At 38.4% G+C, this 16,804-nt stretch overlaps 1 protein-coding gene across 2 annotated transcripts; it reads right to left on the bottom strand.

The window, feature by feature from the left end:
- Positions 1–1,487: 1,487 nt before the first annotated feature.
- On the bottom strand, positions 1,488–13,084 carry LOC135204493 (protein prune homolog 2-like). Of its 2 annotated transcripts, XM_064234665.1 has the most exons (9): positions 12,953–13,084; positions 10,427–10,604; positions 7,823–9,532; positions 7,623–7,690; positions 5,669–5,860; positions 4,788–4,906; positions 4,440–4,658; positions 3,807–3,905; positions 1,488–3,330 (listed from the first exon to the last, which is right to left on the bottom strand). In XM_064234665.1, the coding sequence occupies exons 2-9, from the start codon at positions 10,551–10,553 to the stop codon at positions 3,273–3,275; spliced, it is 2,592 nt and encodes an 863-aa protein (XP_064090735.1). In that variant the 5' UTR covers positions 10,554–10,604; positions 12,953–13,084; the 3' UTR covers positions 1,488–3,272. The 2 variants fall into 2 exon arrangements, 1 of the variants encoding a protein (XP_064090735.1); XR_010312252.1 differs by lacking the exons at positions 4,440–4,658; positions 4,788–4,906.
- Between the last annotated feature and the right edge of the window lie 3,720 nt (positions 13,085–16,804).

The raw sequence follows: 16,804 nt of genomic DNA, 5'->3' as shown, positions 1-16,804 counted from the left end.
TGCAGTAGCCATAATGTCCTCTTTATTCCAATTCTTCACCCTTTTTTTGATACGTTCGTCACTACAAAGCCTGAAGATCTCATGCGGTGCACTGTAGGCATTACTGAAGGTTCTTTGCAGCGTACCTATCTTAGGCGCCCCTATCTGCAACCCTATTCGTTGCTTTTACTGTACCTCCTTTCATATTCTCTCCTCCAACAGACTTGCAACCGCTTTGAGGTTTTCCTCCTGTTACATCTTTCAAACCCTTTACTGTTCAGTTTCCGTTTCAGCGCTGAATGGCCTCACAGGTCCCAGCGCTTGGCCTTTGGCCTAAATTCTATATTCTGTTCAATTCCGAGTGCCAGAAATATGAAGAAATTGTGCCGCTTTGAAAAGAAGCCATTTCAAATCAGCTTTTTTTTTTTTTTAGTATCAATAACTATTTTGTACAATTATCTGTTTTAAAATCAGTCGACATAGCCCATGATTTCTGTTGTCCTAATCTGCCAACAGCTGTAATTAAAGTATCGCTTTTATGTAGCCTGTTCAAATTTCTGATTTTCCTTGTATACCTCTTCAATGATAAGGAACTTGGGAGTCACCATTATTATTAGCCTTAATTGCTACTATATGTACCGGTCCCTTGAAACTGGTCTAGAGCATTATTGGGGAACCTTTTAAACAGATTCCTCTATATCTCAGCTGAGAAAACCTTATTTACATATACAAAATACTTTTTTTTTTCGTTAACAAAATTACATTAGAACCCCATATTTCTTCTTGGTCTAAAATAAATATTTAATATTGTCCGTAAAATAAATCTATCAAGGTTTTATTTTGTATTAACTCATCATTGTTCATCTAATATTGTTCTGTCAGTCACATGCATATAATTCAGTTTGCTATTTTGCTGAATATGTTATGGCTAATAGTTTTAAAAATCTCTCTGGAATATGAGTAGCACCACACTATAGTCAGTTTAGCTTATTGAGTCCTTTCTGTTTGTGAGTACTTCGCTTGGCTTTTTTTGTATTAAAAACAAGGCGTGATCCAACTTCCAGCTTACTCAGGGCGCGTGCTAAAATCTACGGTCAAACAACGCGTAGCGTCTCACCAATGTAAATGAAAATCAATACGCCATATTTTATTAGAAGTAATTTTTCTGTACTGTTAAACATAAAACCACTAATATCCTAAAATTCCTGTTTCTCTAATTCAACGCGAAACACCTTTTTCAGACCTTTCCTACCCCCCAACAACAAAAACAACAACAACAACAACAAAAGTAGTTCGTAGGCTTACTCACCGAGTAAGTGATAATTCTCTCTTAGACCAGTATTCATGGCGTGCTTTATAATCTCTTAGAAGTTAAGGCTTTGTTAGTTATAGTTACTGAAATCACTCAAAAATTATAGATTAGAATCATTAAGTATGGTGTATTGGCGATTGTGTTATTAAAGAAATTCCCCTTAATTCGTACACTTTTATTAATACCAGAGTTAGCTTGAATATTTACAGTGGAGAAATATATTTATATAAGATATCTGGATGCCAGTTATTGTCAATTCAATCTCCATTTATAGAGTCAGATTTTTATTCCATATTCATGTATCACAGATTGATCTTTCAAGTTAATAAGTGCATTAAAAACAGTATAAGTATGAATATAATTATGGAAAATATTCATTAAAAAATGCCACTACAGAATCACGAACTAGAGGTAAAATAATTTAAATAAAGATTCTTAATTAAAATAGTTATTAGCTCTTTCAAGGTAATAAGTGCCTTAAAAACAGTACAAGTATGAGTATAATTATGGAAATTATTCATAAAAAATGCCGCTACACAATCATGAACGTAAAGTAAAATAATTAAAAAAAAGATTAATTAAAATAGTGATTAGATCTTTCAAGTTAATAAGTGCATTAAAAACAGTACAAGTATGAGTATAATTATGGAAATTATTCATAAAAAATGCCGCTATAGAATCATGAACTTAAAATAAAATAATAAAAAAAAGAATCTTAATTAAAATAGTGATTAGATCTTTCAAGTTAATAAGTGCATTAAAAAAGGTACAAGTATGAGTATAATTATCGAAATTATTCATAAAAATGGATACTACAGAATCACCAACTTGAAGTAAAATCATTTAAAAAAAAAGAGCCTTAATTAAAAGTTATTAAACGAGCAGCTGTAAGTGAAATAAAAAAAGATCAAAAAGATAATTTAAAACTAAAAATGTCGGTCTTGGGGTCGTCCTTGGATATGATAATTTGTTGAAGTCTTATTGTTGTTCTGAAGACTTGTTAAGATGGACGAAGGGTCAGTTTCCTCTTCAAATATCTAAACTGGATTTTGGCTGATTAGCATATTAGGTGAAAGCCTTCTTGCCTAGTACAGTATCCAACTGATGAATGACCACTCGAAAATATTATTCTTTTATATTATTTAAATAAACCATGCAAAATAAACACGAATACGTTTTCATTACTGGAAATACAGAAATTTCTCATTTTGTATTCCTGAATAAGTTATATTATCAGTTTAAATATGCCTTTCTTGTCACATTTTTCTAAGTCATCTTACCAGCACTTCGCTCATTTATATTCCATATTTATATTCCATATTTCAAAGGTGTGGTTTCCTTCATCTTCACCCATTTCTAATGAGGCCTCTGTCGTGTCCTACGTACCAGCAGGTGTGTACGACTCTCCCCTCGATGTACCATTACACCTGGGGTCAAGACTTCAGTCTAGGTCACAATCTGTTGGTAGGTTCCCTGAGAATATAACCAGCTGAGAATCTGTCGCTTCTGATAAGACACTTTTCCAGCAAATGCCTTCTTCCTTACCAAAGGCAACATACGTGATTGGCTCCTAGGTAATAAACATTCAATTTTAAAACTATCCTGTCATTTGACCTTTGCTGGAAACCAGCTGGATCACTTCTGTCCGTCCCAGGTTTATCACATCACTTCACAGAAGCAAGATTGAATGTAGCGTAACAGAAAATGTAACTTTTTCTGTAGCTACTTCCTACAGTTTTCAATAGCTGGAAAGTGTTTGGGGAGTTTAAATAGACGAGGGGGTATTCCCAGAGCTATTATGCGCAGACAGCTGTGCCTTCAGATCCTGATTGTGGTTGATCTGATTAGAAAATACAATGAGGGGGAGGAGAAGCCTTTCTCCTGCTGAACATATCTTCGGTACCTTCCGGATGACGCTGGCTCAGAAATACATCTTCGGAATAGTCAGATTTCTTTCAGCTCTTCTGAATGTGGCTGGAATTCAGCAGCTTTTAGACTTGTTTTTCTTTTTCTCCTTAATCATCAGTTCGAAGTCCACTCTGAAACCAAAAAGAAGCAACTGTAGTTAGGTATAAAAGTGGTTAGGAGAGGTTGGAAATTAAGATGGAAGAAAGAGACTATGAAAGGAGGTGCAGTAAAGTGAATGACGGCAGTAACCCCTTTTTAGAAAGTGGTAAAAGTAGCCTAAGACGAGCTCTTCCAAGCAATACATCTTAATTGCAGTACTTGGCCACGGGACCTACAGCTTATTGTGGGATCCAAACCACATTATATAGAGAAATGAACTTCTTATCACTAGAAATGCATTCCTATGGTTCTGCATTGTCAGCAGCGGGGAGCTAACTCGGGCTACCAGATAGATAAAAGAGTACGCAACCCACTCGTCCAACGAGGAATTAAAAGCTGACACCGATAATAATAAAAGGGACATTGTACTGTATATTTTCAATTCAATTCGAAGACCGTAACAAAATACGCAAGAGCCAATAAATGGCACCAACGGCAAACTACTTACTGCCTAACGACGTCTGGGATCTGGAGGTTCCCCAGCGGGACCTTCCGGGCCAATTCGGCCAAGTTACTCACGAAGGAGAGTTTTCGGTAGAACTTGTCGCTGTCAGGGATAAAAAAACAAATGAATGAATTAGCAAGCTCTCCAAAGAGCCAGGAAAGATCATGGAGCGAGTAAGTTGAAGTAAAGGTATAAAATAATGCAGCTCTGTTATATAGAACGTGAAAGGTTAATTGCAGTGGATTTCTGGTGAAAAGAATCTATTGAATAGTAATATGAAACACTGATTTAGACCAACTTGAACATATAGGCCTATCCCGTGAAAATTAATTACTATTGCACAGTCAAATATTGATACTGATAACCCAGACCCACTGTCAAATATGTTAATTTCTTTCTTCATTTTGATGTAGGCTTAGTAGTGACAAGCATTTCCAAAGTGTGAAATAATAAAGTTAAGAAGGGATTGTGGGTATAAGAAAATACCCTTGTATCTGGTAAAAAGGGACCAGTAGATTCTAAATACTAGTCCATTAGATCCTCAGGGAAAAGCAAAATGTTAATTGCATTCTTAGAAAACTGACGGGTTCTTTGTAGTCACTGAAAAAACAAAATCGGACAACTTGTAGGTCTTACCTTATGAATAGCCTAGAAAACTTGACGACAGTCTTCACCCAAAAAGTGGGGTGTACAACATAAAGTGCCTTCAAGTTCTTCCTCAGTTTTCTGGCAATCATTTGGTACGCCTTCCTTAGCCACTGCAGGGTGGGCATGTGGGAACTCTGAGCACCACCGGCTAGATACACCAGAACGTAATCCTCCACAACCAGCTGCTCCAGAGTCGACAATACGTAACTGCAACATGAAAGATATCACCGCTCTTCTCGTGAAATATAAATTCAGATGTGAAGCATAGGTCTAAATTTTGATCGATAAACGTACGCACAAAAAGTCGCGATGTCGCACTGAATGCACAGAACTCACATGAAGAGATTGTCCATGATGTAGCCGTAATTTCTCACAGACTTGACAGGCAAATGGCAAGCACAGAAGACAATGACTGCTTGCTGTTTTTCAACCAGGTACCCTCCGTGATTCACGCACTGAAAAGGTTTCAGTGGAATCATTTTATTACTTCAACAATTCAAGCTATGACAGGGCATACAGCCAAACGTACAGCTAAATGAATAAAAGTCCTGCCAGTGTATTAGAGGTGTTGTAAAGACATTAGAGGATGCCACTGCTCTGATTAGAAAACAAAGCTGATTCTGAGTGGTTGCAGATGAAATGAGATTTTCACAACTGTCAAAAGGATAAGGAAAATTTGAAACTGAATGAAGATGGGACTTGAATCGTGGAGCTTCAGTGGCTTAGGCACTACCATTAGGGTACTCTGCTCTCAAACAGATTTAGGAGCTATACTTTACATAGAGCCTTTGAAAAGTGTGCTCCAAGATTATTTCCAAGTTCATGACAATACCCAGTATTCAGAATCCAGTAAAATCTCTCTTCTTCTCATTAAAAAGTATGTTTTTCAAGAAGTACGTTCACTGGGAATGGCGTCACTGAAAACAAGCGGTATTATATTAAGTGATTTATCAAAACTCATCTTTGATATCCAAAATGTGCCAGCCACTTTCCATTAGATGTAGGAATGAGGCAGATCCAGTATTGAGTTATTGAGTCGGGGTTAAATAATACCTCCCAAAATTTAAAAAGAAATAGGTCAAAAATGGCAACGCATCTAGTTCAAAAAGTCACCTACAGCCAGTGGCTTTGATATCTGGAAGTGTCTTCCAGTTTCCATTAGACATAGTAATGGGACAGATGCAGAATGTAAAAGGCAAAAACACACTAGGACATACCTTGCGGTAAGGTTCTATGGCCGTCATGTCAATTCGCCTCCAGACTCCACCAATTACTACATTCCTCCAGTGCCTTTCCTCTCCTGCTGAGAACTCTGCTATGAACTGATCAGGTGGTGAAGGTAGAGGCTCAAGAACAGGATAGATTTTGTGGTGTTTCAATCGTGCTCCAATCGCTGGGATAGAGATGTCCTAATTTGTAAAGAGAATGGGTTGGTATCTTTTGAGTCAAATTTTGCAAAAAAGACTATTTTCACCCTATGTTTTTTATACTAATACCCCTGTAGGTGGTACTGTACAATTAACTCTAAGAATGAAAGTGTTCAGTATAAAAGTATTTTATCCTACAATATCAAACAGCTTTGATTCCAGAAGCTAAAGACTCCAGCATGAAAAAACATTGCCCATTTCTTCCTTGGTTCTGGCATAAGGACATAGTACCTATCATAGTTACCATTGTAACTTGTTAGAGAAACCTCTTGAAAGGTCAAATGAGACATTGCAGATAGAACCTATTGAAGCCATTAAAATGACTGGCTCTTGAGTACTGAAAGGGCTTTCTGAATCAAATATTTGAACCAATAATCATCACCAGTGTACACCAGCCATCAGACCTTCTGTAATGAGTGCGTTAGAGGGTATGAAAATGCAGATAAAGCAGATAACACTGCATATATTAAGTATACAGCCAACAGATTTTTTTCCCCACATTTTTGTTGCACTGGACTGGATTTATGAAAATTTAACTCAAGAGCCAAGCGCTAGGGTACTTTCCACCATTCAGTGATTAAAACATATGGAACAGTAACAGCAAGTATGAGGAAAACAGAAGAAGATGGATGTAGCAGAAGTGAGAATGTTGAGATGGATGTCGGGAGTAACAAGGGAAGATAGGATTAGAAACGAGTATATAAGAGGATCGACAAAGGTAGTTGAAATATCGAAGAAAATAGAGGAGGGAATGCTTCGATGGTATGGACACCTGTTACAAAGGGAGGAACGTCATGTTGGAAGACATACGATGGAAATGGAAGTGCGGGGTAGAAGGAAGAAGGGAAGACCAAGAAAGAGATGGCGTGTTTGTGTAGGGGAAGATATGGTATTAAAAGGTATAAATGAGAACGAGGCACAGGACAGAAATCGATGGAGACGACTCATTCGCAATGGTGACCCCATATAAAAATGGGTTTAAGCTAGGAAGAAGAAGTTATTAAAACAGATAAGATTAGGAAGCTGGACTGGTTGGACAACAGAATCTAAGCAGGAAGCAGGAATTTAGGTAAACTAAAAGACTGAAAAGTTGGTGCATCCAGGGGCTGAAGGGACGCTGCAAACAACCATTAGTATTGCATACAGTGCATGTAGTGAGGTGCACTGACAGCACTAGCCTTGTTCCTAGGGGTTGTTGCATTGTTGAAATAAATCTCATTAAGATTATGACAGACTGATAATCTAACAATCTAATTCACTGGTAGAGAAATACCAAACTGTACCCTTAGTTGTCTTAATTGGTTTAAGAACTATACATGACAGCCACTGAAAAAAAAATGTTCAAAGAAAATTGTCTTGGACTTGAGCTCCTTAAAAGATGTTAACAAAATTTCAAAATATTTTATCTTCTACAGTAGTCAAGCATCATATGATTTTTTTTCCTCTAACGACCACAACTTTAAGGCTTTGGTTTGGCTCATTAGTGCTAGAAACTAAATCTGATAAGAATAATCAAAGAGTTGACATTTCAGGCATCTAGTCGTCTATGTTCTGGACAGGAACATCTATGCCCTCATGAAATCCCAACAAAGATTCTCTGCAAATCAGGCACAAACTCTGAACAGCTTTTTGGTTCTGTTTAACCTTGCAGCATCAGATGTACGTAAAAGCAATACTACAAACAGGGCCAAGCTCCAAGCCACCAATTAACGGACTGTTTCACAAACACCCCTGGAATACTTACATCAGCGCCATCCTCTCCATCACCTCTGCAGCTGGAGGAGTTTCCAAGGTTCAAGCTGGAAGGCGCTTCTGTAAACAAAACAGACACACACACATCATTGATATCTTGAAACACCACCTAGCCTACAAAATATTAGACCAGAAGCACACGTTACAGCTGAAACACACGACCTTCATCTGGAGTTATATCATCAGACTTACCTCCCTCAGAATCCAAGTTGGTAGCTGTAACTTCTAAGACTCTGCTAACCTCTGACATCAGCTCTGATACACATTGTTCATTCCTACTCTGGTCAGGTTCACCACCTTCATTACTTATCAGGGTGTCAGAGAGGGAAACTGGAATTGCTTGACATTGGGAGATTTCACTTGAATTGGCCCCCGAAGTCCCAGCATCTTGGAAACATGCCGGGTCGTTGGTTTCCACAATGGACAGGTCTGGTATTTCGAAACTGAATTCTTCTCTACTGCCATCGCTAAGTTCTAACTCTGGTGCCGCTATTTTCTTGAGACCAATATCTTGGGCTTTGCTCTCGACAAAGACGCCCTCAACTCCCAGTTCCTTCAGGTCCTCTTTGGTGAGGCGGAGAGAGCTGTGCCTTTCGTATCTAAGGCCCGCATCTTCATCTCCAAGGTCAGGATGTAGGAATATGTCGGATGACCTCTTGGAACTGAATTCTTCGAAACGAAGTGACCAGTTTCTCTGATATCTGAAGCCTGCAGTTTTATCTAAGAGTTCAGGATGTTGGAAAGTGTCGGACAGCCTCTTCGAACTGAATCCTTCGTTGCTCCCACCGGTGAGATTAAACTCCGGGGCTGCAATTTTTTTCAGACCAATATCTTCGGTTTTGCTCTCAACAAATAAACCCTCGGCTCCCAATTCTCGCGGGTCCTCTCTGGCGATACAGTGCGCGCTGTGACTCTCAAATCTGAAGCCCGTATCTTCATCTTCAGGGTCAACATATAAGAGTATTTCGGGTGATCTCTTAGAACTAATCACCTCCCTCTCATGACCTGGCTCGCTGGTACCATCCAGCAACACGGCTGCAACTTCACTCTGGTCAGTGTTACCAAGGTCATCAGCTCCCTCAATAGATATTCTCTTCGGGGATGAAATCCCACTGTCAGCATTGCCATTACTGCCATTGCCACCACTGACATTGTTGAGATTGAGATGTTCTTGCGATGAATTATTATCGACGGCATCCATGATCTCCTCGCTGAAGATGTTCCTGTGCCAATGAGAACTGACTGAAATCGCCTCACCTTTCTTTGGTGTCAATATATCTTGCAAGGTATCACAGAGATGGTAATATTTCATGAATTTCGTCGAGTCGAAACACTCCCTGACTTTCGTGAGTGTGCTCTGCTCTATGCTCAAATTTGCCTCATTGCTTTCGTTGTGTACGCTTTCCTCTGCAGCGCTCATGCTCAGCTCCGGAATTGAGTAATGCTTATATTTGGCACTCGCCGGTTTTGGAGTAGACGTGTTCGAACGCAGCATGAAGGGACGAACGCTGACTGGCGGACCTTCTTCAGACAACCTTGTCTCAGCAATGTTGAGTGAAATGTCTTCTGCAGTGGTATCAGTATCATCTAACATGTACCCCATTCCTTTCTGATCACTGTCTGAGGATGACCTGTCCTCCTCCTTGACACCATCTTCAGGAATGGCTGCTGCTGCTTGGTCCTCTGCCGCTTTCCTGCAATTGCTACCGAGCCTCTGGAAGTCCCCTGTCCTGAGCGGTGTTTTAGTCCTTCCAGGACCTGGTGTAGCATAGTGGAAGTTGAGGATGGCCTCCTTTCGGAAGCTTTTGTATCTTGCTGGGGTATTTATCCTAGATAGCGGAGAGTAAAATTCTTCGAAGTAATCGTCCTCTGAATCACTGCTACTTGGATTTTCCGCTTCATCTGCAATGAATCCCTACTGTTAAATCCAACTCACAGCATTAGGTAAACAATCAGATTTGCCTGCAGTCAATTACATTCAGTAATTAATAATTCACAGTTCTGAAATAAAATGAAAGCAAAGAGATCTACCAACTTCCTTTATAAAGACAAGGCTTACCAGTTCAAGCATATCACTGGAAAAAAAATCCCCAGCTTTGATCACTACTCAACTGATATTAAGAAATATTAATATGCACTGGTACTTAAAATTCACTTTTAGAATTAAGTCTAAATAAGCTTTGAATAAATGTTGGCCTTCAGATTCACCGCTTGATGGTCAGAGCACATTCTCAGTGATAAGTGCATTAGTTTGTATAACCCCAAATTACAGCTTTCTAAGCACTCCTAGACTATCCAGGGATCAGTGTCTTGCCATCTGAATTGTGTACGTTGCTTTTGAAAGCTAGCAATACCACGATGCTTTTGGAGACATGCCAAGAATAGTGGCTAGCTATTACAGAACATAGCCAGGAGTCAGGTACAAAGGATTATTTGGTGTGGTAGGTACACAAAGGACTGACATTGAAAGCTAACAATACATTGCCTTTGGAGACATAACCAGGAGTCAAGTACACAGGTTTATTTGGTGTGATACACAAAGGACTGGGATTGAAGGCTAGCAATATATTGCTGTAGGACACATGCCAATGACAGTGGCTAACTATTCCAGAACATAGCCAGGAGTCAGGTACACAGGATTATTTGGTGTGGTCAGTGGCTATTACAGAACATATCCAGGAGTCAAGTACACAGGATTATTTTGTGTGGTACACAGAAAGGACTGGCATTGAACGCTAACAAGACACTGCTTTTGGAGACATGGCAATAACAGTGACTAACTCTTACAGAACATACCTGGCTGGAAAGTAGGGGTCAGGTACACAGAATGGTTAGGACTGGCACACACAGGACTGACGTTGGTATCCTGAACTCTCAAGAAGCACAGGCCCTTCGCCTTGCCTTCTTCAACCTTCAGAGCCATTGATGATGTGGGGGAGGGGGACGGGATGGCTGCTGGGAAATCTGAAATTAACTGACCCAGAGGGAATCCATGATGGTATGAGAATTCCAGTTGAACTGGAAACTAGGTTACAAAATGGGTCAGAAATCTGTCTCTGTCAGGAAAATAATATAGAAGTATCAGGACAATTATATAGAAGTATCAAGAAAATTATATAGGATTACCAAAGGGAAAACCAAATGGATATAGCATTATTAAGGAGGAAAAATTTTTTACATAGAAATTTGTAATTAAATGTCCACAGGGCACTTTGAAATAATTTGCCAAATACACTACCTTATATCATCACCTAGTTAGTTTTAGTAGTAGTATGTATACGTACATATAAATACACAGTATTTGTGTGTAATAAAAAGCAAGAAATGAATATCCATTGCATTGCAATATTTGAAAGCAATTGTCACTGAAAAACACCCAAATTAGAGGTTTTGCCAAGTCATCATCGTCATTTAAAATGTGACCTAGACTAAGCAGTAATATATAATGTGGCCGTATAATGAGACTATAGGTCTATTTGAAAAAATTGGTATTGTCAGTTGGCAAGTCTACGCGCACATGAGAGAGAGAGAGAGAGAGACTCTTTCTCGACAAAAATCGAAAAAGAATACTTCGAACTTTACTAGGTAACTAAACACTTTAAAACTTTTAAGGGTTACTTCGTACCAGTGGTCAGACCAGCAATGTGATATGGAACAGAAACAGCAAGTATGAGGAAAACAGAAGATGATGGATGTCGGGAGTAACAAGGGAAGATAGGATTAGAAACTAGTATATAAGAGGATCGACAAAGGTAGTTGAAATATCGAAGAAAATACAGGAAGGAAGGCTTCGATGGTATGGACACCTGTTACAAAGAGAGAAACACCATGTTGGAAGACATACGATGGAAATGGAAGTGCGGGGTAGAAGGAAGAAGGGAAGACCAAGAAAGAGATTGCGTGTTTGTGTAGGGGAAGATATGGTATTAAAAGGTATAAATGAGAACGAGGCACAGGACAGAAATCGATGGAGACGACTCATTCACAACGGCGACCCCATATGAAAATGGGTTTCAGCTAGGAAGAAGTGCCAGTCACACTAGTTCACCGTAGTGCCAAACATAATTAGTTCTTATGTAACACTCAACTTAACTATATATTTTCACAGGACATTTTCTCATAATTTGCCTCAGTTTTAGCGAGAGATACGTTGATTGGCATTGATTTTACGTTGAATATATAACAGTAGGCCTAGCATTTATTTCCCTAAACTTAACTGCTTTGTCCTATCATATAGTTATTGAAAAAATACTTAGTTACTTATTCCAGTCTTTTACGTAATCCTCCAATATATGTAAAGCTAGGCCTATAATTTTTTTTAATTGAATTTGTATTCTGCACAAGTGGCATACACAGCATAGGCCTACAATTTATAAACTTATATGCTATGCCTACTTATTCCATGTTGTTGTCACAACAAGTATCAAGAGGAGTAACTGGTTGATTTGTATTTCAACATTTGTACATTTTTTGTCTTAATTTTACAGAAAGCAAAATAACATAGATAAGTATTCTGATCAGCTAGTACCATCTTTTGTGTTTATCGTTAAAGAAAAAAAAACACTTATATCGGCAAATCTTCTTATCATAGTCCTTGTACCTGCGAAAATAGCAATGGAAATATTGAACTGCAGATATTAAAACCAAAAACGGACGACCAAAGTAATATAGCAATGGTATAAAGTGTTAACTGCGTTTTGCAATGCCCCAAAATCATGAAACCTCCGATCGCCCGCCATAAAGACATTGCGGCTGTTCGTTTTACCTCCCCAGAAAGTTAACGGTAATTTAGGCAATTCCAAGTTATAAGTAGAATCCAGTCTTTAGAGAATGTTAATCCTATCATGTTTATTCTAATATTTGGTGCGATTTGTTCCAGTGCGCCTTAAAATAGTGGAAAATACACAAAAATGTTCGTCGTGAAGTAGTGTTTTCGAAACTCCCTACAGACGTTGACTTCGGCGTAAGTGCTGTTTATATTGTGACTCACGAACAGCTTTTATCATCGTCTCGTAAATCCAAAACATTATTAACAGACATAATAGATAATTTAACAAGAATCTACGTTATTGCATAAGCCTTCGTACGGAATACGAAACGCAGACATGAAATTAAAGATAACTATTCGGACATGTTCAACTCAACCGAGCATTGCTAAGTTGACGCCAACATTGAAGTGAATTTCAAATATAGTTTAATTAGAGCTACAGTCTAATTCAGTTCACCAGAAAACAACTAAAAGAATTCACCATTTTAAGATGAATTTAATCGACTTCTAAGCGAAATTCAAAACGATAAACTCGCTCATCAAGATAAACTCACCTTAAGTCACCCCAAACGAATGATGGCAACTCACTCGATCACCGTTCTGTAGTGGTCGCTGTTCTTTTGCTTTTTTCTTTTGTGTTTTTCCAACTCGGCTGAACGGGAAACATAAACAACAGGTAAACAACCATTATGAAACAACGGAAGAGTAGTTTCATAATTGCCAAACAACCTTACGATGCATCATTAGTCGTTAGCCGTGGAAAGCGATTGTAGATTTCACTAAAAGTTTTTTATAACAAGATATGTTACTCACGAAGCTTAATAATAATATTAATTAATAAATAGTAGTAATATAATAATTGCTATTTTAACATTAATGATTATAATACTACAAATAACAATACACATTGTTTTAAAAAAAAAGGAAATTAATTTCCGCAGCGGTTACTTGCAACTGTCAGAAATATAGACGCAGTGACCAACCAACAACTCGTAAGAAACAATAGGTTTAGATTCCACTTAAACAGTTTACAATTAATACATATTCCTTCCTCCGTTTCTTTTAAATGTCTAAGTTTCATTCACTTATTATTTATCTGGAATCGTCTTAACGTTTCTCAACTTCGCGCCCTTTTAAATTAGCGTTCGAAAACGGCACACTTTTGAAAAAAAAAAAAAAAATGTAATGTTTAAACCGTCTCTTTCGTATCCTTTTGTGTCCCTGGGGTCCTCCGGTGGTCAGGGAAAAAGGAAAAAAGGTGTCCTTTTTTTTGTCCTGTTTTTGTTCAACGAACCAAAGGAATTTACCGAAAGAATTTTTATTTTATTTCATTTTTTTGTCTTTTGTTCTCCGTCCCGACTGGTTAAGGTGGTAGTACTATTCGGTTTAGCCCTCTCTCTCTCTCTCTCTCTCTCTCTCCTCTCTCTCTCTCTCTCTCTCTCTCTTGCAAGTTAATTTGTACCTTTTCGCATTCATAGGGACCCCGGGGTCACTTCGCACCGGAAGTTATATAAGCCTAATTAGAAAGAGGTGTGGTCTTCCTCCTCCTATTTCACCTGCTTCTTCATCTGCTTCATTAGCGGAGATTTAGTGTCCCTTATGGCGTCTGTGTGATGCTCATTTATTTATTTACGTGAGGCGTTGGATGGGTTCTGGGAATCCTTCAAGGAGAGAGAGAGAGAGTGTCACTGAAATGAATATAAAAATGTATATAAAATTTATCCAAAATTTGCAAATAGCTAAAACTCTTTAAAAAATGAATTGTCAAAGACGTATGTAAAGTAGAGATAATACGACATACCTTAAGAACAGTTGCTTAGACATTATTATTCCCTGGAACCGGGGATGAATTCCAGATTATAGATAGACCCCTCGTTGAAAAAAAAAATCTGCTTACAAAAGATCATTCCCTGGAATGAATTCCAGGTTATAGATATCCCTCGCTGGAACAAAAAAAAAATCATTCCCTGGAACCGAGAATGAATTCCAGATTATAGATATCCCTCGCTGGGAGAAACATCTGCTTAGACATTATCATTCCATGGAACCGAGAAAGACTTCCAGATTATGGAAATCCCTCGCTGGAATAACCGACGGACGATATACCAGAACTTGAAGCGTCCAGGGGCCACACCATTTGCCCTGTGCATAATTAACCCTTTTAAGTGGGGTCATCAGAGCGTTCATTATTATTTCAGCTTTGCTCTTCATAAAGAGCGGAAGTGACGGTACCTCGCTTGCCGGAAACGGTTCCTGGTTTATTTTTCGGGGAGGGGGGGGGGGGGGGGGGGGAATGGGGGGGGGGGGGGGGGCAATGCACCCCCCCCCGCTAAAGGGGAAGGTATGAGATGTTGTTAGGGCTAAAGGGGTAACGTAAACACATTTGGCGCCCCCAGGGACTAGTACTAATTACAACAAAACACATTTGACTCCCCAGGGGAGTCTGATGTCTAGGACACCAGTCCCTTACGACGCTCCTGATTGGCTGTTGATAAGCCAATCACGGGGCTGGAAACTCCCAGTCTCTCGAGTGAGTTCACATAGGCAGGATGTATGTTCTACCTCTCCTGAGGGATACTTTTAAAAGACGTATCCCTCAGGAGAGGTAGAACATACTACTACCCATGTGAAGTCTCAGGAGAGAGAATGAAACAGAAGGGAATCAATAGATCCTCTGAAGGGAGAGAGAGAGAGAGAGATAGAGAACGAAACAGAAGGGGAATCATTGCCAGTAATTTTAGGATCAGATATTTATGATTTATTTATTAGATTTGAAAATGTTAAAAAATAAATAATGTTTATGTAAAACAGTACAGGACAATTATTTCTAATAAAATATAGAATGTTTACTTGAATTTTCGTTGGTGAAACAACGCTCCGTTTGACCTTAGATTTTAGCGTGTTTTAATTTAAGTTAAAAGTTAGGAATATAATGTTTACATGTTATGCGCGAGGGGAAAATCATGAAGGCGTCCCGAGTAAGCTGGAGGTCATAACACTCCTTTTTTTTTTTTTTTTTATAGAGAAGGGGCACATGAAAGATACTTTTCCATAAATTGCACAGATTCACTGGTGGTAACCCTTCCATGTTGAGCACGGCATAGCTGTATATCTTATTAGTTTGTAGAGATTATTTGAATGATACATGTTTAATAATCTCTACTAATCCCTTTCGGTCACCCACGTCCTTAGGCCCAAGGTACCTCATTCTCCTGTCCCATAAGGGCTAGCAATACCCTCCTTCCTAGGGGCATGGCTAGGTATACCTTATTCCTCAGTATCCAGTCACTAAAATGACTGTCCTTGGTTTGAAATTCAAGACAAACCAGCTTCTTGTGAGAGACATTCAATAAAATATCTCATTCCTGCTGTGGTAGGATTCGAACCCATGGAAGCTAACAGGAGCTTCTTCATTGATTTCCCTCGAGGCATTTTAGGCTTTCAGTAAAAATATTATTCAAATACTGAGAAGAAATAAACACTTTAGGAACGACACTTGCTATTAAGCTAAATGTGTAGTTGTGGTGATTGTAGCTTACAGGTTCTGTATTTGTGTAGTGTGTATGTGTATGCTTGCTTGTGTGCTTTATATGTATACTTGTGCCTGTGTTCATACACAAGCAATCTATTCTGATAGACAGATATATGACTAGAAGTTTAACTAAGTAGATCCTTGGGCTGTTGTTTGGGTTATGAATATATGTAAAGAATTATTTTATTAGTCCTTAAGTTGAAGCGTATTGAAATATCACCTGCGAATTTCATCTTCTTGTGTTGATTCTCTCTCTCTCTCTCTCTCTCTCTCTCTCTCTCTCTCTCTCTCTCTCTCTCTGGACGATGCTCTTATTAGACTAATGGATCTCAAGTGTGTTTGCCCTCCCCCCCAAAAAAAAATGATTCCATTTTTGTTTAGTAAATTATATCTCCATGAAATGTTTCAAGTCAGACACCGAAAATAATACATATAAAAACATTCGCTTTTTGGAATCAGCTTTGGAGGATTGTCTTTCATCTGTTACAGGTGACAAATTCATTATTATTTTGTGTGTGTGTGTGTGTGTGTGTGTGTGAGCACCTGGCCACTGAAATACAGAATTCTAAATTCTTTTCGTGTGTGTGAGAGAATGTCAGTGGAATAGAGTAGACCATGAAATCCTCACTGGATTAAAATATATGTTGCAGGAGAAATTCTCGTTTTAATGTGGCACCATGGAAAAGTGTTGAAAGCTTGGCGTATATATATACATATATATATATATATATATATATATATATATATAATATTATATATAATTTATAATATATATATACGAGGTCCATTCAAAAAGTATCCGACCTTGGTCCATAAAGAAAAAAAATAGCACATTTGAACATTTTTTTATTTAATCACCTTACAAAGTTACTCC

Source organism: Macrobrachium nipponense, chromosome 47 (assembly GCF_015104395.2).
Source record: "Macrobrachium nipponense isolate FS-2020 chromosome 47, ASM1510439v2, whole genome shotgun sequence".
NCBI lineage: Eukaryota > Metazoa > Arthropoda > Malacostraca > Decapoda > Palaemonidae > Macrobrachium > Macrobrachium nipponense.
Note: the sequence above shows the minus strand (reverse complement) of the source record. Positions and strands in the feature narration are given on the sequence as shown.